The sequence below is a fragment of the Taudactylus pleione genome, unplaced genomic scaffold (genome assembly GCF_031769625.1).
Source record: "Taudactylus pleione unplaced genomic scaffold, aTauple2 ptg000095l, whole genome shotgun sequence".
NCBI lineage: Eukaryota > Metazoa > Chordata > Amphibia > Anura > Myobatrachidae > Taudactylus > Taudactylus pleione.
Genome location: NW_028284497.1, coordinates 1,660,785 through 1,682,062, shown reverse-complemented (window position 1 = coordinate 1,682,062; position 21,278 = coordinate 1,660,785). Strand labels below are relative to the sequence as shown.

The window sequence follows — 21,278 nt, the reverse complement described above, 5'->3', positions numbered from 1 at the left end:
CGTGACACGTCAACGGCTCCTTCTTCATTTTCCCCTGCAACTGGGGCTGCCAGGAAAAAACTTAGGTATCCTAAGCAACCCGCTGGCGGTGATGCAGGGCAGGCAGGACCAAGTTTGGACATCTGGTCCGGACTGAAGGACCTGGCAACAAATTCTGACATGTCTACTGTCACTGCATATGATACTGTCACCATTGACAGAATGGTGGAGGATTACATCGGTGACAGCATCCAAGTAGGCATGTCAGACAGTCCATACCTGTACTGGCAGGAAAAAGAGGCAATTTGGAGGCCCCTGTACAAACTGGCTCTATTTTACCTGAGTTGCCCCCCCTCCAGTGTGTACTCCGAAAGAGTGTTTAGTGCAGCCGGGAACCTTGTCAGCGAAAGGCGTAGGAGGTTGCTTCCACAGAATGTGGAGAAGATGATGTTCATCAAAATGAATTATCAGCTCTTCCAGGGAGACCAGCCTCCAGAAGGTACAGAGGGACCTGTGGTGGTGGATTCAAGTGGGTACGAGTTAATACTTTGTGAGGATGAGGATGTACACACTGAAGAGGGTGAGGAATCGGTGGATGAGGAGGATGAGGATGACATCTTGCCTCCGTAGAGCCAGTTTGTGCAGGGACACATTAATTGCCAGCTTGTTTTGTGGGGGCCCAAACGAACCAATCATTTCAGCCACAGTTGTGTGGCAGACCCTGGCGCTGAAACGATTAATTTGTTAAAGTGTGCATGTCCTGTTTATACAACATAAGGGTGGGTGGGAGGTCCCAAGGACAATTCCATCTTGCACTTCTTTTTTTTCTTTGCATTATGTACAGTTTGGGGCCTAGTTTTTCTAACTGCCATCCTGTCTGCCACTGCAGTGTCACTCCTAGATGGGTCACGTGTTTGTGCCGCCCACTCGTGTCGCTTAGCATAGTCATCCAGCTACCTCGGTGCAACCTTTTGGACATAAAAACACTATTGTGAGGTGTGAGGTGTTCAGAATAGACTGGAAATGAGTGGAAATTAAGGTTATCGAGGTTAATAATAGCATAGGAGCAGAGAAACCAACAAATTCTGTGATTTTAGCTGTTTTTATGCTTTTTTTTAAAAAAATACAGATCCAAAACACAAAACCCAGAACCCAAAACACGGAAGGGTGGTTTTGGCAAAACCAATCCAGATCCAAAACACGAAGAAAGATCCAGATCCAAAACACGAAAAGTGGCCGGTGCACACCCCTAGTTTAAACCCCTAGGAGGTAGAGTGCCTAAAGTGTAAATCCACTTCAATTGTTTCTGGAGCAAGTGCCTATCCCTATCGCCACGGTATGAGATAGATTCCCTTCCGTTTGTGTACAATGACGTCATCAACCAGTGTCCAACGTCATTCCCTACCATCAAAGTGGGCATAGAGGGGGGAATATATTCCTGTGGCGAGCGAAGCGAGCCTGCAAGGGGCCAGATTTCTTATTTTCCTGGAAAGTGTGGGCAAAAAAAATTGTGTTATAACTACCTAATTAACATATCTGTTGCCTAGTATAGTTATTTTTGATGGATATCTATATACATGTAAACTAATTCAAGCTACAGTTACCCACATTAAGTGTAGGGAAGATTTTCAGGTCCATATTTTTTATACATCTATGTTTGTCACATGGGAATTGTATTGCTCTTTAATTGTGTTGATGGTTACATAGCAACCGAGTGTTGCGCTCATGAGACTGGACGGGGGCTGATGACGTCACCGGGCGGCGAGGTGCTGACCGGCCGCGCTTTCCGGTGGCCCATCAGCGGGTGTCCCACAGGTGAGATCAACACTTATGCTGCTTGTCCCTGACGACGGGGTAACCCCGAAACGTAGGATTAAAGGACGTTTTCATCAAACAAGGTGACCGAAGGAACAGCAGGGCACACAGACAAATATACTGACATGCACCCAGACCGCTCAATGCTGAGAATAAGTAGGCTAATGAGGTTAATAATTCTCAACTAACCTGTTTATTAATAGCAGGCAGGAGCTAATTACATAATCTGGCTTTTAAAAGCGAGATATGGAGGAGACAGAAGCCCAAATGTCTCTCCCTGATCTGTGCTGAGGTGGGCAATGCATAAAACGGCCGCTCAGCGTCTCCGAGGAGGTGGAGAGAGGGGAGGTTTGAACCTGGGATGTCTGCAGTGAGGAAGCATGCCGAAGGCTAGGGAAGGGACTAACACCGTCTGGTGTGGACCCCAGGGTATCGGAACACTGCTATTAAGCAGTGTCCCATTCCATTTACAACCCGGTGATCTAGTGAGTGACGCAGAGACAACCAGCACCGGCGGTGGTCTCCTGCACCGCGGTGACTGCCGCAGGTGTGCGGCTCCATGCTAGTCGCTCTTACCTGTGAGCCATCTGGCTCTCTCCAGCGTCCAGTGAGCCAGGTTGCGGCATGCAGCTCCGTCCTGTGGAGTTAGAGGCCAAAGTCACTGACCCAGTCGCCAGTGCCGCAGCCCCTGCGCCGGATTGCTGGAGCAGCGGTGACGGTGTCCTATAGGACGCCCTGCACCGCTTGCTCAGAAAAGTAAAATAAAGTATGAAAAAATAAAATAAATCTAATGGAAAGCCACTAAAAAGCAGCCCCCTGACAAGGTGCCAGCTCCTAGCCGGCACCAAACTACAACTGATGGCCTCTGGCTGGGGGCGGGGTATAGAGGAGAGGAGCCTGGACTTGTGAGTAATTTCATTAACTATTTGGTGCCCAGACTTTCCTCTCCAAGCAATACCCAATGTCACAGGTTCTCAAACTCGGTCCTCAGGACCCCAAACAGTGCATGTTTTCCAGCTCTCCTTACAGAATCACAAGTGAAGTTATTAGCTCCACCTGTGGATCTTCTAAAATGTGTCAGTGAGTAATGAATACACCTGTGCACCTGCTGGGTAACCAGGAAAATATGAACTGTGTGGGGTCCTGAGGACTGAGTTTGAGAACCACTGCCCAATGTCATCCTTGTGCCCCCTAGTGGAGGAAGAAGAAAATGCCTGTGGTCCCTGGTTTTTGAGCAGGACCGTTCCACCTTGTGGTTCAACCGGGAAGCCATCAGATCCATGATCGTCTATAACTCAATCTTTCCATTTACTAAAGGTGATCAGTCTCCCAAGTTTCCACACCCTAGATGAAAACCGATTACATTGCCGGCAAACTTTATTCTACCCAACTTATTTATCTCGCCTGTTTCCTAGTCATCCGGACCCTGCTGACCTGAGACCTAATCTTCACATTAAGAGGAAATGCCCAAGTCTAAATCCTACGCCCCTTTACTTTCCTCGATAGATGAAGCATTAGAAGGACCAGCGGACACTTACGCTTGCACAAAGTAGCCAGAATATTCAAAAATATATACAAGGATGTATCAAATCAACCCCTGCACTGACGAGGCAAAGCCGTAAGCTTTGGCACCTCTTCAGTCCGCACAGCTCTCAGTCAGCCAAATGAGGATCTTAAAAGTACTAAAAATAAACTTACAACAATTATAAACTGTCAAAGCAACAATAAAACAAGCACACTGTCCTGAGGTACTCTAAATAAAAAGACCCTGCGGCATAGCAGTATGGAGGGATGAGTAAAAACATATTCAGCATTTTAAAAGTGCCAAATTCCTGGAAGAGCCTCATTGTACAGTTTAAAGGTAAATAACATTTTGCACTTTGGCATAACCCCACAGATAAGGATATTGTGCATTCCAACCTACAATATCTAGATACATTAAAAGATTATCATGAAATGGGTTCAGAGTAAATATAATTAAGCCTATTACGTTAAGATTAATAGACTCAAGTTTAAATGTAGCTACCTCCCCACTGTCTGTATGGAGAATATGCAAGGAGCCATCACTGGTGCCCACGACTGCCAAGTCACCCTTTGAACTCAGGCCAACACATCCCGGAATAGAAGGAACATCCAGTGATTTGCTGTAAGAGAAAAGATGATACAGTACATGAGGAGTGCTCTTCCTAAGTATATCAACAAAGACTATATTATATATACACTTGTCTATTAAACTATCACAATGATGTGTTTCTTCATACTTTGTCTTTTCATTTCAAAATAAAAGAACACTTTTCTAAATTAGAATGATAAAATCTTGAATGTTAAATATGAGAAGGAGAACACTATCACATACAGGGATGATATCTGCAGATGTGCCAACATTCCAATTGAACAGTACATTTTGAACAAATGAGGATACATCCCAGACCTGCCAAATTCATGAAAGGGAACACACCCATGCAAGGTGTAGACCTGCCACTTTTGTAAACCAAAAAACAGTTCCACAGCAATAAGGATTGTAGGAGTTAGGGCACAGATTTAGAAACGACCCAAAAGTACATGGAAAGTCCACTTTTATAGGTACTTCTAAACCTACTGGTACACTAATCACCAAAACCTCACTGTGTGTACAGTAATAATAATTTATATTGAGGGAAGACACCATGTAGCTTGAAATCTACCATGAGCAGGAGTCTGTCCATTGTTTGCATTAGCCTGTATGTGTCAATCCTTGTGAACCTTATGTGTCAAATATGCATGCACAATATAAATAAAAAATGTCTTGAAAGTCTATAGATCAATTCAGAATTATGTGTCATAACGTGATCTTTGAATGGTTTTTACCAATACCATAGACATACACCACCTAATGCCTGACCTTGAACAGATGCTTATGAAGTCTGGTTTATTGTTCCACGCTGTGATTAGCTGGGCTTCTGTACTCTTCCAGTCAGCCAAAATCTCTTGTGCCTGGCTGCATACTGGAGAACAGTCAGGCTCATTCAGGGCCAGCTGATAAAACAGGGAAGGATTCTGGGAGAGAATGTGTAATGATCGCTCAATAAACTCCCTGAATACTCTTAATGGTGGTTCAGGTGGCTGTTGATCAAACTCCTTCTGTTCCCAAGATGCAGGAGTCGATGACATCTTCTCAGAGAGGGCTTTTGTTAAAATGTAAAACAAGGAGGGTTTTGTCATAAATTAAACTGAAATAATGTAACTATCCCAGATGGCTATTTACAGTATATTCCAACTTATTTACCCCAAAATTACCTAGACATTCATTTACTCCAAAAATGCCTATACAACTTGTTTTGTATAAACTCAGTTTATAGATGTCTTATTGTTTTTCTACAAAGAAGAGAACACTGAATAAAAAAAATAAAATACAATAATTGAGGTGCAATACTGGTCAATAAAAATAGCTTGTTGTAGAGTTTAGCCCAGATGGCGGAGCATTAAGATCAGGAACTTACCATAAGTGCTGTAAACCTGGCACAAGTGCGGTAAGAGACCCAGGCTAACATGTGCCCGTAGAAAAGGAAGGTGTACCAAGAGCCGTCCCAGAGTGATTAGCTGCATGCCACATAGCTGAGAAGTACAACCAAATTATTTCAATATTTACAAATATATGAATATAACTTTTCCAACAGCATTTTTGGCGGCAACGAGATAGCATACCAGATGATGGGAAAGCCCACTCAGACACTCAGCATGCAGAACAGGTGAAGAGTCAGGGTCTTCAGGTGAGGATACTGTCCAGAAGTGAGCTGGAGAATATAAAGAATAAGAGCCTCTGTTTCTTTAACACAATGATGATATATTTATTTTACAGAGCCTAGAAAAGTGGCAAATGCTCACCAGCCATGAGGAGATGCACAGTATGGACCACCTCAGGTTTTACCAAATAACGCTTCTCCACAGCCTCTTGTAGAAGACAACTAGAGAGATGCAGCCTGGGCTCAGTAGTGACGTTATGACTCCAGAGGCCGAGAAAACTGTGAAAGGAAATGGGAATCTGTAATTAAGACAAATATTATATCCCCTATTACCTTTCCCATATAGAACCTCAACCTAAGAACAAATGGTTTGCTGTAATCTTTCCTGTGAATGATGTCAAACACTCCTTCACTAGAAATCAGGACAAGCAATATGGAGGTTCTCTCTTCTATAGAGGAAAAATTGTACAAAGGCAGAAAAGTGGTTGCAGCATAACACCAACCATCTCACCTTCTTAGTCCACCAAGGAGCAGAGAGAAAGTGGCCATGGGAAGATTTTCTGCACAGGTGGCTGCTGTCAGCATTTCCTCCCAGCTCGCTGTGTACACAGACCTAAGTTGTTGCAGAGAGCTCAGGATTCTGAGTAAGTCTCTCTCCCAAAGTCCTAAAACAGGATGCAGAAGAGTCACAAATCCATCTGGTCATATAATACTATACTCCAATGGAAAATTACCATCCTACCTTCCCGTGAGATGCAGATGGCAGCCAGAGCAATGGTCACATTAGTTGTTCCATGTTCTTCTTCTAAGCTAACTAGCCTCTTCTGAATGAGAGGTGGAAGAGTAGCTGGCAGCTTCTCTATATCATCAGAGAGCTAGAAAGAACACAGCAGTTACTAGAGAGACTATGCTATCAACACTACTAGCCCTAAGCATCAGTAAAGGATGTAAGCATTATAAAAGACTGATAAAAAATAAAATAAAAGAACTTTGCATTTCCTTGTAATAAAATAAATGAAAAACAGTGGGGAACCACCTAATGTAGCTCCCTATAACCTGGTGCCCACCTCCTGCCGGCACCAAACTCAAAACTGAGGTCCAGTGCCTGGGAGCAGGGTATAGAGGAGGAGCCTGTGCTTGTGGGTAATTTTCATTAACTGTTTGGTGCCCAGACTCTCCTATCTAGGCTATACCCAGAGTTGTCCCTGTGCCTCCTAGTGGAGGCTGAAGAAAGCTTGATGAGAAACTAACAGCAAACGTTATCAGCAAAGTGGTTGTACATGGCATTTCCACTTCTGCCAGACTAATTGTTTGTAGCCAAACAAACTGCAGTTTTGCCAGGTGAAAAATAGCAGAAGAGAGTAAATACTAATAAAGCACTGAGAAGTAATGCAGCAGCTTACAATGCAAGAGAAGGAATTATGCATGTCGGGGGCTATAGAGGATTCGTATATTAAACCATCAGAGCATATGAAGAGCTGACTGACCTTCTCAAAAACAGCATTAGCGCGTAACTCTTGGCAGGCCAGAGTTAGGTACAGAGGGTCCCGCGTTCCCTTTTTTATCATCAGGAGTCGCATCTGGAGAAAAATAGATATAACACTTAATTATTGGGAGTTCGATAACTGCAGAGAAGGATCTTGTTGTGGTCGAATGTAAAACAGTTTTAGGGAAGGTTTTTAGCTGGCCACACACTAAACGACTCACAAAACGATGCAATGTCGTTAAGCATTTCCCTTGAACTCCCTGGAAGCTCCCCGGCAGTCCTGGACAAACGATAACGTGCAAAAAGTGTTCATTTTGACAAACGATCTACCGTGCATCCTTAACGATTTCCAGTGCATTGTTATAGAGATTGCCAGATCTTACCTGCAGTAGGTAAGATCTGAAGATCCGATTAACGACCCGCTGGACCGCACATCGGATCGTTATTGTCTAGTGTGTGGGCACCTTTAGAGTAGTGCAAACTTGGGATTATTTATATAAGCATAAATAAGAATAAGCAGACAAAAAAGGCAACAAACATGCTACAAGTAAAATATAAAAAATGCATGTACCAAATGGCAGTAAATAGGTTGCAAAAGAAAGTTTTGTTTTGTGACATTTAAGGCTTATTTATAACACAGAAGGGTAATGTTTCAATTTAAAACATTTTACTACAACTATAGGTGTTATTTATTGATACATTTATTACACAAATCTTCTTAACTATAGTAAGCACGTAATGCCTCTTATACGTTTATTCAACAAATTAATACTCACAGAAAACGTTTTGCTTTCTCTTTCTTTTGAATAGTATTGGACACAATAATTACACAGAAGTTCCACCAAAAGCATTTATGATTACGGCTTTATTCACTATGGGGGAGATTCAATAAGCAGTGGATTGTACTTCACCCATATTCATGTTTGCACACTCGGGAGGGATGAGCAAAAATCTGCAGTAAGCGCTGCTTGTGGCTAGTGGTGGGATGATTGGAGGCTTGAAATTGAACAGCTCCTACACTTTACCAGGGAGCTAAAGTTGCACAGTACTACTGAATCTCCCCCTTTGTGCGCAACTTGTCAGAGAGGGTGTAAGAGCTGCAGATGTCTTTCACGGTTAAGAAATGAAAGGTTCTCACAAAGCATTCATCTATATGGTAGAAAGGGAACAAGAATTCTAAAAGCTAGAGCAGATCTTCGAGGTATACAAAATTTAGTAGGGTAACACAAGCTATACAGAGCACATAAGAACATAAACACCAACATCAGACCTGGTTATTGAAAGCAGACTCCTCCAACTTTTTTCCATACAATGCAAGCTTCCCTCTCACCAGCTCTGCCCGTTCACTTGGTTCCAGTCTCCCTAAGGGGATGAGTATGACGTCCTTATGCTTGCTCAATGAGCAGCAGAGAGAGGAGCCCTCGGTCACACTTAGGACAAAGTTTACTCTCTGTAGAAATAAAATGAAAGTGATTTGCGAGACTCTGGAATACCAGAATTTTCCAGGCACACAAGATTGTGAATTTATTACAAGTTAGTTAAATATAGTGTCTTGGAATATAACCTCATTACTACATCTCCCCCCCCACCGACCACTTCTAATTCTGGCATTCTGTAGAGTACTGAGAGAAAAATCTAGTACCTGAGGGATTATCTTGGGGATCCAATCAGATGTGAGCTCCCCAGCTTGTCCACAAAGGACATCGGCCCCATCTATTACCAGTGTCAATGTGTCACTCCGCTTCAAAGAACGAGATGTTAACAGAATCAGAGCCTGGAACTCAGCTAAAAGAGCCCTGTAGAGAGACAAACAGTTAAACCAGGTTCGATGCACAAGTATGAGCATCTTATGGATGCATTCTACCATAATGTTTGTGATAAGATCTTTTTTTATTATTATGTTACCTCAAAAGCAATCGATTTCAGGGCCACAGAAAGGGTAAATAAAGTCACTGCACTATATACACAAAAAAGGACACTAACCCCAAATATGAATTACTTTAATACAAAAGGCATCTTTATAGATTCATAACCCTACAGCAGGGGTGGCCAGACAATAGGACCTACAGTATATGAAAACATTCCCATATCAGCACATGGCTCAAGCTACATATGAACTTTTTCAGTGCATGTTATCAGCTAAGTTATGCATCTGTGTAAAGAGACTGAACTACTCTGGGATATTTGCCAGGATTACATACATCTTCCCATGATGAAAGACAGAATTAGATCCAATGTAAATGATATATTACATCATGAACATGGCACTTATTTGTCAGAGATCTATTGAAAGTGAATAGTTATATAAAATATGTGCAAGCTACAGTTCCGTTTTATCGCGTAATGGTAACGTGGATTGTCCTTAATGCAATGAAGGAAATTAATGATAACTGGATTCACAGATCATTATGAACAGTGGAAATTCTGCATTAAACAAAGGTTTGCAGATTTCCAGCAGGTGACATCAGCGGGGACCTCAGTGCTTGTTAAGAGTGTGAATTGGTGAAGTCCAACAAACCCCTGGAATTCCAGACCTGTATGAGGTAAGGCTACAGCTCTCTCTCTGCAGACGCTGCCGTAGTTGTTTGCAGACACTGCTTAGCATGGTCTCTGCTTCTTTTGCTCTTGTACTGGCCCCAGTAAAGTGATAGATGACAGAGGATGACGATATCAGTCTCAGTTCCTTCACAAGGTCTGCCTGCCAGGGATAGAAATGAAAAATAGATATCATTGACTCAGAAATGAAGATGATATAGCCAGCTCCAGCAACAATTTCCTAACCTACTTATTCCTATTTTTTCTTATTTACAAGCATCTAGTTACTTACAAAGAACAATGAGGATATTTACAGAGGCAGACAAACAATTTTGGTTGGATCAAATGCTACGTCTTCGTCTAGGTGATCCCTTCTCCTCTTCCAATATATATTCATATATAAGATCCATAATAGATTTATCTAAAATAACAGGTGGATTGGCCAAGTGGAAAAATGACTTCCCTGATTTAGAATTATCCTTCATAACCCAAGCCACCAAAAGACTAAACAAAGATTTGATCTCCATTTCCTATGCAGAAATTAATTATAAAATTCTACACAGGGCATATTATACCCCTAGATTACAATATTTAACAGGAAAATCCACAAACGATAACTGCTTTAAATGCAAATCTCCTAACACTGATATCTACCACTGTTTATGGTCATGCTCATATGTTAAACAGTTTTGGGAACAGGTCTACCTATATATTAAGAATATTTTACATATAGATTTTTTGTTGACTCCGGAATGGGCCTTTTGGAGTAAATATGAATCCTCTTCTATGCATATATTAAACAAATCGGAGAAACTTTTACTGACAAAAATAGCGGCTACAGCCAAAAAAACAATCTTATCTTGTTTGGTAGAACCTAATACACCTTCCCTTAGTTTGATGATGCCAAGAATACTTTACTTATTTAACATGGATTGGTCTTCTACAACTCTGGATAAAGAAAGGTTATTAGGGAAATTTTTCTCAATATGGCTTCCTTTTATACATACATTAACAGCCGAACTAAAATCGGCTCTGAGACGTAGTTTTCAGTGGACGACTTGGTACAATTTATCAGTTATAGAGGGTCAAGCACCCTTTTAATACAAAGGAAAAAATTAAACTAATTGATCTAAATGTGTACAGCCTTGTTTTTCTGAAGGTATATGGTTATGTGTTTTAAAATATATTGATGTTTAACTATAATTGTCATATAAGACACTATTACTCAAGGAGTAGATTGGTTGTTTAATTATGACACAAATGAACACAATAAAGTCTACTGTATTTTTATTTTATTTGATGTAATAACAATGTTGGCTAGAATAAGTATTTTACAATATTGTAATTTTTTGAATATATGTCAATAAACAAAAAATTCTATTCAAATAAGAAATGAAGATGATAGAACAGAGAAAATCAGTGGAAATAATTTAATGTAGACATTTAATATGGTGTGCCCAATTAAATTAATTTTGAAAGTGAATATCCCTTAAACATGGGCTGGAAGAGAGACAATGCTGTAGTCAATGGCGTAGGCTCAGATGGGCGGCTGGTAAACACTGTAGTATCCTTGGTTTGGGTACTGTGCCAAATTTTGTTTAATGTATTCATTAGTTATAACAGCATTTTTGTACTTACCGGTAAAATCTCTTTCTCCAATTCTGTGGGGACACTGGAGAACACTGGGGTGTTCTGGGGGATGCTGGTGTGTGGAGCCTGGCACTTTAAATCTTAAATGATTTGAACTTGGCTCTGCCCCTTCTACACCCCATCTGACCTCAATTAAGTTTACCCAAGCCCAAGAAGAAACGGAGAGGAGAGAAGAAAAACCTCAAAACCAAGTGACAGTACATGTCACAACAGACCAAACACCAAGCAACCATAAAACAAACATAATACAACCATACCCAGGAAGCACTGGGAGGGCGTCCTGTCTCCCCATGGAATCAGAGGAAGAGATTTTACTGGTAAGCACCAAAATCCAGTTTTCTACTTCATTCACTGGGGGACACTGGAACATGCTGGGGATGTCCCAAGCAGCCCTCACGGGAGGTTAGCACGCTGTAGCTGCCAAAAGTACCTGGCACCCATAGCAAGCTTCCTAGGACGCAAAGATATTAAAATGGTAGAACTCAACTAAATTGTGGACGGAAGTCCAGGTGGCCACACTACACAGCTGAGCAGCAGAGACACACAGCCCACAAGGTGCCAACAGACCGAGTGGAATGAACAGTGCAGTGGTAATGCTGAGCCAAGACCGTGTGCCTTCAGCATTGTTGGGATAATAGCCTCCAGTTATTAACTTTCACCCTTAGGATGGCGGTCTCAACACCCACACCGTTAAATGCAATCGATGTAAGATGGGATGGATGAATAGGCCTTGTTGAAGAAGGTCTGGACAATCTAAAAGAGGCTAAGGGGCATCTATCAGAAGAGGTCTCAGCACCACGACTGAAATGACCAGGATCACAATTGCCCATTCCCACTTAATACACTTTAGAACCCAAGGAAGAAGAGGAAACAGGTATAGGTTAGTGCATCTGCTGCAAGAGCTCCCAGGTCTCTCATCCTAGAACAAGTGGAACCTTGTGGTTGAGCTGAGATGTTATGAGATCAACCTGAACAAGCCCCCGTTGCACTACCAGATCTTGTAAGACGTCCAAGTGAAGGAACCACTCGCCAGGGTGAAGATCTTGACAGCTGAAGTAACCACTGCCAAGTGGATTACTTTGGTAACTCACCAGGCAAAATTTGGGCAGGACCGACAGTTCTTGATATGTTTAGGAAACTGGCCTGCGCCAAAGAAATGAGCTTGCTAGAGGGTGCAATATGCAGCCAAGAACATGGAGTTCTACAGCTAAATTCCTCGGGTGAATACAATAGTAAAACAGAGAGGAGTTCCAGCACTCTTCCAACCTTTTTGAATAACGTCTCAGTTCAAAATGTATAGGTTACAGTATTCAAATATTTACCGAGAATATAAAAAGGAAAACACAATAGTGTACACTGGGTGTATAATTAACTTAAAAGAAGATGCAGTTGTGCTTACCAGTTCCTTAAGTTGTACACCCCTTGGGTAACTCTTAAGCTGCATACACACGTAAAGATTTTCTGTCCAACCATCCAACTAGTTGATTGGTTGAAATTAAAATCTGGTAAGGTATGGTAGTAAATGATGATCAGCAATTTGCTCCTAAATGCCAGAAAACAGATGAAAATTGTCATTCGACAAGTTTGTTAAATGTTTGATCTAAACAATTTGTTCACACAACAGTTTTTGTCCATTTTCCGGCATTTGTAAGCAAATTGCTGATTGTCATTTGCTTTCATATCTTACCAGATTTTCATTCCAACCAATCAACTAGTTGGATGGTTGGACAGAAAATCTTTACGTGTGTATGTAGCTTTACACTGATACGTGATGGTGGATGCTAAGGCACTGATACTCTGGGATACTGTTGTTGTCCTTAAGAGATTCCAGGAGCTCAGAGAAAACTTGACATGGTGTGTAGGATCTGTGTTTTAATTCCAATCAAAAATCCTTGTAAACATTAAATATACTGTATGACTTGGACATTCAGATATTAAATATACACCTGAGGAAGCAGACAGCATCCAACAAAACGCATTGTATTTTAGATGGGATTCTTACCCCACCAACCATTTTAACAACTTTCCATTTATTATTTTTTGTATCTACAGCTATATGTTAATTTAATTTGTATATGGTTGGATTATTATTATATGAATATTCCTGAAATACTATATGGCATAATAATAATTTTTTTTTTTTTTTTTTAAAACATGAAATTGGTGTCCACACTATGTCATGTTTATTCAACCCCTGTCTCAGCTCCTTTAATCTCTAAAAAACTGGACAACAACAGTATCCCAGAACACCAGTACTTTAGCATCCATCATCAGGTATCAGTGTAAGACTTACCCAAGGGGTGTACAACTTAAGGAACCAGTGAGCACAATTTCATCTTTTGTACACTATTGTGTCTTTCTTTTTATATTCTCGGTACACATTTGAACACTGGATCCAGATAATGTAAGGGCAAATTCCACCACATTGGTGGGTGCTTTTTGGGAATTGCAGCACATTCCATAGTCAGAACAGCTAGGTGCTCCTGTAATCACCTTGACCAAATTTTATTTAATATTTCTCTTTAGTCCTATCTAGGCGACAATGGAGACAATGGAATAAGTGAGAAAGCTGAGCAGTAGGCACTGAATAGTTATTTCTATTTACTGTAGGCTGAACTTCTCTTCCTCTTAAACCCTTCCATGTTCACCTGCAACTTAGTTTTTTTAATTTAGTGCCTGCAAGAGACGCACAAAGATGTTAAGAGGCTTTTGTTTATTTGTTTGTATTCTTTTGTTTTATTTAGTATTTTACCCCGGTCACCTCAGCCCCCCTTATGGGACTCAGTGTGCCCAGAGCGTGGTTACAGCACCAGTAGCTTGGTGTTGTCCCTTTAAGGCCACAGCTTATTCTGAATGGCCCTGGGAGATCACCAGATACCCACGGGTGGCCATGGGTCTCAAAATATTGCAACTAATAAAGACCTTTCTCCCGGGAAGGCACGCCCTTAATGTGATATTAGACAGCCTACCTGAGAGTAGTGTGTGGACGCGTTTGGGGGGGCACAAACGTTGACCGGAGCCTGCCCCTGTGAGGTTCTGATAAGGCAATAGGCGGCAGAAAGAGGACACCCTACCAGGTGTAGTCACTTCGTCTGCATTTCCTGGTAATGGGTGGCGCCATTTTGCTAGAGCCGCAGCATCCCTCTACAACTTATTGCTGGGTAGTGCTAAGCATAGGGAAAGGAAGCTCATTTGGAGGACTGGAGTTGCATCACAAATTGAAGCAGGGACTGCTCAGGCTTTGCATTATGTATGTTCTAAATGTTCTACCAAAATTCTAGGTGGAAGCACAGATCCTGGATTGCCTTAGTGCTGTATGCAAGGCCAATCGATATGTCCACATACATCTATCCTCCGTGCAACACAGAGCGTGAACGCAGAGTGACTCCGTAGCACCAAGCATCTTTTCGTGGGATTTTTTCCCTTCAAATGGCATCATGTGATGCAAATAGGACTCACAATTAGCTTCTGCTGATTAAAATGATATGTAGCATGCCTATAGTCTGTGTGCAACTGTGGGTGTATCTGCATGCAAAATGCTACATTACAGTGTCAGCGGCTGTGTTCTGGGCACCAAATTATGACTTGCCTCCGGGTGTCTGGGATGAACTTACACCACTGATGCAGGGGGTTGTTAGCATTCAGCCTTCCTATATTCTGTAGGTTCCAGCGGGATCTGAATCTGATTTTGGAGGTGTTACAGCAGACAAGGAAAGTTGTTTTTTTGTTAGTTATAGCATCTGCAGGAAATAAAATCTGAGCTGGCGGCTCTCTCCTGCAAATCTCATGTTTTTTTGTTAATTTTTCACCCTCGTAGAATGGTTTTGCATACAAGTCGAAGGTCATCTAGAGTTTTCATATCAGTCAGGAGATTGTTTTAACAGCCTGTATGTGGTCACGGCATTGCCCATTTATATGGAGCGGTCCTCTTCTTTTAGCAATACAGATAGTCTCTTAAGTTTGTTTGAAGCTCACAAGTGGGACATACTAGGAGGACTGTGAGCAGCTTTTGGGCAGTGCGGCACTGTGCCTCGCTTAAACAGTTGTGCATGGTGGCTACCTGGAACTCTGTGCACACATTTACAAAATGTTACCATTTCACACTTTTACTTTTAAAGATGCCAGTTATGGGTGAAAAGTTTTTGCACATGACATTGCTTGAGCGTACACTTCCCTCTTAGGCCTGCTTTGGGAACTACCATTTTGCCAGCGTCTCCCAGATGAAAAAGGAATCAAGATTTTATACTCAACGTAAAATCAATTCCTCTGAGCTGATCTGGAAGACCATGTGCATGATTGTATTCTTCATCAGGCTTTGGAAGAGTAAAAACTGAGTTGCAGGTAGGGATACAAGGGTTTACTAGGGAGGGGAGTTCAGCCTTAATAGAATTAGGAGTTTAGGGGGTCATTCAGACCCACTCGCGAGCGGCAGTCCGCTAGCAAGTGGGTCGATGGTCCCCACTGCGCATGCGCACGACGGAGGGAGCTCCGTCGTGCGCATGCGTGAGACCCGATGAGCAAAGGACTTTCCTTCGCTCGGAGTGTCTCATCAAAGGGGGCGTGCTGTCGATGGTGACTGACAGCACGCCCCCTTTGGTGGGCGTGCCTGCCAGACGGAGGCGCTCCCAAGGGAACGCCTACCGTCTGAAGCCGGCCCCACTGACATCACTCTATAGCCCACCCCCAGCCAGAGGCCATCAGTTTAGTTTGCAAGCCCACGGCAGGAGTGAGGCAGAGGAGAAGGAAGGCCGGCATATATACAGAACTTGGGTTAGCAGATCATCTTGGTGGCAGTTCCCAGTCATAGTTACTACTGGGACACTGCATCACATCTTGTACTTGTTCTGGCTGTTGCAGACAGCTGGAAATCCTGTATAGTCTGTTTTCAGCTCTGCTGTATCTTGCCTGTCTGTCTGAAGACTTCAGCTGCACACTAAATAATTGTCTCTCTGTGCTGAACCCAGCTGCACACAATAGTCTGTCATTAGGGAGGCTTGCAGGGTTTTGCTCTGATTGGATCCTGCATCTGTTAAATTACAGCTAGCCCTTCACTCCATGCCGGTTATACTGCCTGACTTCCAGAGTATGTGGTCGTGTACTCCGTAACCTGAATTCTAGCCTGTTTTCCAAGTTCTGCTGTTCCAGTTCCCAGTGCCTGTTTGTCTGATCTGGATCTGCCTGTGTGTCATCCAGCCTGTATTCCTGCCGTGTCTGAGTGCACCTGTCTGCCATCTGGTTCCTGCATATCCATTAACTATCAAGCCATGTCTGTTTATGTTCACCAGAGTCAAGTTTGCAGTGTCCTCATCCGTGCTGCTACTAGTCACTGTTCCTGCCTTGTCTGAAGTTAATCTGTTTACTGTCCTGTCTCATTCGCATCAACTAGTTCCAGTGACGTAACGGACCTTAAGGCCGCTCCATCCTGTCTCAAGTGCATCGCCTTGTTCCAGTCACGCCACAGCCCTCAAGGCCGCTCCTTTCCATCTCAGATGCATCACCTTGTTCCAGTCTTGCCAGGGCCCTCAAGGCCACTCCGTCCTGTCTCAGTCACAGCACCTAGTTCCAGTCGTCACGGCCCTCAAGGCCACTCCGTCCTGTTTTGAGTTGCACATTGGCCCTCAAGGCCGCATCACCAAGTTCCAGTCATCACAGCCCTCAAGGCCGCACTGTCCTCTTTGTCACTGCACCTAGTTCCAAGTCTTCACGGCTGCCCTCAATGCTGCTCCATCCTGTTTCACGTCGCACATCAGCCCTCAAGGCTGCATCGTCTAGTTCTCGTTTCACCATGGCCCTCCCGGCCAACCGTCTTGTCTAAAGTCGCACCTCAGCCCTCTAGTCCTGTTTTGCCTGTCTTGTCCTTGTCAGTCCAGTCATACCTGTTTCGTCCTCGTCAGTCTAGTCTTGCCCGTCTTGTCAGTCCAGTCTAGTCTGAAATCCTGCATATCATAGTTCTGGTTGCTCCGGCCTTGCAACCTGAACTATGTAATCACATTTGCTGGCCAATCAAAAGCAAACCGGGTGTATTTACATCGAGTTTGCTTAGCAACACGTGTGCCTCCTTGAGAAAGCCGCTAGGCGAAACGCGCGTCGGGCCACGTCATCAACAGGGGTCCCTGTGCGCACGGGGACTCCTCTCAGCACGATCACTAAGAAACTAGCGGGCGCCCTCTCCTTGCTGTCTGCTGTCAGGTATCCTTTTCTTCTATTCACTCCCTAGACTCTCATCAGCTGCTGCCTCTGTAAGTCTCACCCTGCAATGCTGATGTAACAGGGTGACTACATTGCCCGCGCTGACAGCAGAGAAAGTACTGCTCTATTCTTTCACTGTGCCGCAAGAAAGGGACTCTCATTACCAGCCCTATGCATTAGTAAGACTGGTAACAGTAGATCTCTGGACTGATAAGTACACAGGTACTATTATTTCTACCTGCCAGTATCTATATAAAGGAGATGACAATTAATTGTCTATATATTAAGGGACGCCTTACAAGCTTGTTTCCCATATAGGGACAGATTAATAGAATACGTGGTTGTCACTGTATCTGGATGATCACAATATTGATACAGTGACGTGTATATATAAATTAATTTACATTTTGGAAATCTGTTTTCAAAACATATGATAAATTGTTCACCATTTAATTTATTTGAGGTCTTATATTAATATAGGAGATCGATAATAGATTTGTTGATATATTTATTTATTGTGCTTTATTACACAAATGACAAAAAAATTATGAATCTATTATCTATCAAATTTTGCACGAGCACATGTCACTTTATGGACATCTGTCTATTCTTGGGCAGTGATTAATGGTTGCTGAATGTGTTTCAAAGCAGTTTTATTAATTTCTGTCATTGGTGTAATAATTTATTATTTATCATATTTTGCACTTGCACATGTCACTTTATGGACATTGGTCTATTTTTGGCAGTGATTAATGGTTGCTGAATGTACTTTAAAGCCGCCTTGTATTATTGTGAAATCGGACTGGCGGAAATTATTACTATTATAAAAGCAAGATGTTTGTCACTCTATTTTAAGGTCTTATGTATTTGCACCTAATACCTGAGTGCACAGTGCACTTTAATATAACATTTCCTTATATACCTCAGAATATCTATTGGTCTTTATATAGAGGTGATCTGTGAATTTAATTTACCATTATATATTTATTTATTATTTTTTTGTCATGTCATTTGTTTCCTGTTTCCCAATGGATATTAATGATTTTAATTAATTTGAATAAAAGTTAATTTTTATTCTATCTTTCAACCTTTGATATAGTGTGCCTCTAATATGAGAGTTTTCTTTTCCTTCTCCCCCCTTCATTTTGAGTCTCAGATTTATTACTCTCAGGGAGCACCTCTGTCTATATAGGTGATTATAACAATAATTTTTTTCACCTTCATCCAATTTTCATTATTCTGAATTTCTTACATTCATAACAATTATTTGCCTTAGTGCTGCGTCGCTTTTTCCTTCCCTTGTTTTCATTAAACCAGAACTATGTGTCTGGTTGCAAGATACCCTGTGTCTAGTCATTCCCCATCTAGCATCCTAGCTGCATTAGTCCCTAGATATTTCTCATATAATAGTAACCTGCCACTGCTTGTGTTGTGTCATCTTCCTGCAGCCTCACTCCAGCTAGCAGAACTGCCACACCTCTACCTAGTCTTGTCCATTGTCTGCAGTCCTGCGATCTCTTCATTGAGCGAGAATCGTAACAGAACCATACACACCATGGAAAGTACAGCCGGACCGGTCTCCAAGGAAGCAGCCCCCGGCAGTCAGGTGCGTCAGGCTAGGCGCTCTGTGCCCCCTATGGAGTCACAGAAAAAGACTGATCAGGTAAGAACATAAGTCTTTTCTTCTTCCTTCACTAGACGGCACAGGGATGACACTGGGACGTCCCAAAGCTGTCACCTATGGGCGGGGACGCACCTGAGCTGCAGTAGGCACAGAATGACCCAAGGCGGCGGCCGAGGATGCAAAAGTATCGAAAGCATAAAACCTGAGAAAGGTATGAGCAGACGACCACGTGGCAGCCTTAGAGAGCTGTTCAGCAGAAGCCCCACAATGTGCTGCCCAAGAAGTCCCCACTGACCGGGTGGAATGATCCGTCACCATGGGAGGTGTAGGAAGGTTCGCCAAGGATTAACTCTGGCGAATTGTAGAGCGGAGCCAGTGGGCCAAGGTCTGCTTAGTAGCCAGCCAGCCCCTCTTATGAACGTCATATAAGACAAACAGAGAATCCGACTGCGAATTTCCCTGGTCCGTTTAAGACAAATCCGGAGAGCCCTTAACACATCCAAGGAAGCTTCTGGCTGAGAAGAATCCACAGTCTGGAACGCAGGTACCGCACTCTCCTGATTAATGTGGAAGCGGGAATCTACTTTAGGAAGGTAGCGCAGGCAAGTCCGCAGCACAGACCTGTCTGAATGGAAGACAAAGGACCGAGAATAACATGATAGACCACTCAAATCTGACACCCTCCAGGCTGACACGATGGCTAGCAAAAAACAAAAAAAACAGTTTTCCACGTGAGCCAGCGGAAATCCACCGTCTGCAACGGCTCAATGGAGCTGACTGGAGAGCACAGAGAACTAAAGACAAGTCCCAGGTAGCCACAGGAGACACGAACGGTGGCTGAACATGGAGGACTCCTTGGAAAAAAGTTCTCACTTCCAGGAGCAGATCTATCTGTCTCTGGAAGAGAACAGATGAGGCCGACATCTTGACCTTCAAGGACCAAATGCATACCTATCTCTAGAAAGGAAAGGATATGGGAAAGGCAGAAGATTTGGGATTTAGACCCCTAGTGGAACACCAAACCCGGTGATAAACACATACCGAAGGCTTCCGAGCCTACAACATGGTCCGAACTACCCTTCTGCAAAATCCTTTTGCTCTTAGGATGGATGTTTCAAGAGCCACCTCGTCAAAGCGAGAAGTACCAAATCTGGATGGAGACATGGGCCCTAGGACAGAAGGTTAGGCCGCCGAGGAAGATGCAGTGGGGCATCGATGGAGAGGCCCAGAAGATCTGTGTACCATACACATCATGCCAATCCGGTGCCACCAGGATTAAAGTGCCTCCCTCCAGCTTGAACTTGGCAGGAATCATTGAAATCGGAGGGAAGACCTAAATCAGAGGGAAGGTCCAAGGAACTGTTAAGGGCATCCACCAGGAGAGATTCCTGCTCCCTGGGGAGGGAGCAGTATCTCGGTAGCTTAAGATTGCAACAAGATGCCAGCATGTTGATGTCCAGTAGGCCCCAACGGCAGCTCAGTAGCTTGAAGATGTCTGGATGCAGCGCCAGTTAGCCTGCATGAATGTCCTGACAACTTAGGAAGACCGCTTCCCATTTCTGGATTTCCGGGATGAAGACCGCGGACAGTGCTGGAAGATTATGTTCCGCCCAGCAAAGAATGCGGCCGACTTCCTGCATGGCTTCCTGACTGCAAGTGCTGCCCTGGTGGTTGATGTAGGCCACCAATGTGGCACGTCCCTGCATGACACAGAGCCCTGTATACTGCATGAAGTTCCAGGAAGCTGATGGAAACCTGGCTCTCCTGACGCGTCCAACGGCCCTAAGAGGTTAGGTGACAAGTTACCATGCCCCACCCCCGAAGGCATGTATCGGTGGCAAGAAGGACCCAGTCCTGGATCCAAAAGGGGCGTCCCTTGTCCAGATGGGAGCGTTGGCCGCACCTCCTGGGGGAAGAATGAGTCTGAGCCTTGAAGTTTGGGCGAGACTTGATCCATCGTTGTAGAATGACCCTTTGGAGAGACCGGGAGTGGAACTGACTCTACTCCACTATATCAAACATTGAGACCAAGGACCTCAAAATCTGCATGCACGAGTGTATGGACACCCGACGCTGACCAAGAATTGTGCATGTTCTGGCTTGTAATGTCGAGATCTTGTCCAAAGGGAGGAAGACTCTCTGAGCTCTAGAATCCAATAAGGCTCCCTTGTGGAGCATCTCCTGGAACGGAGATAGCGTGGCTTTCCTTCAATTGATTTTCCATACGTGGGACTGTAGAAGCTCCACTGTCAGATGGATGTGATCTGTGAGAACTGAA

At 43.3% G+C, this 21,278-nt stretch overlaps 1 protein-coding gene across 1 annotated transcript in view; it reads right to left on the bottom strand.

The window, feature by feature from the left end:
- Positions 1-21,278, bottom strand: part of LOC148526460 (telomerase protein component 1-like) — a 134,125-nt gene that overhangs the window by 44,782 nt on the left and 68,065 nt on the right. The window contains 11 exon segments of the mRNA XM_088469892.1: positions 3,821-3,938; positions 4,676-4,958; positions 5,274-5,388; positions 5,479-5,567; positions 5,659-5,795; positions 6,028-6,181; positions 6,259-6,391; positions 7,004-7,096; positions 8,273-8,452; positions 8,645-8,798; positions 9,537-9,700. Coding sequence (XP_088326018.1) covers positions 3,821-3,938; positions 4,676-4,958; positions 5,274-5,388; positions 5,479-5,567; positions 5,659-5,795; positions 6,028-6,181; positions 6,259-6,391; positions 7,004-7,096; positions 8,273-8,452; positions 8,645-8,798; positions 9,537-9,700 — 1,620 coding nt within the window.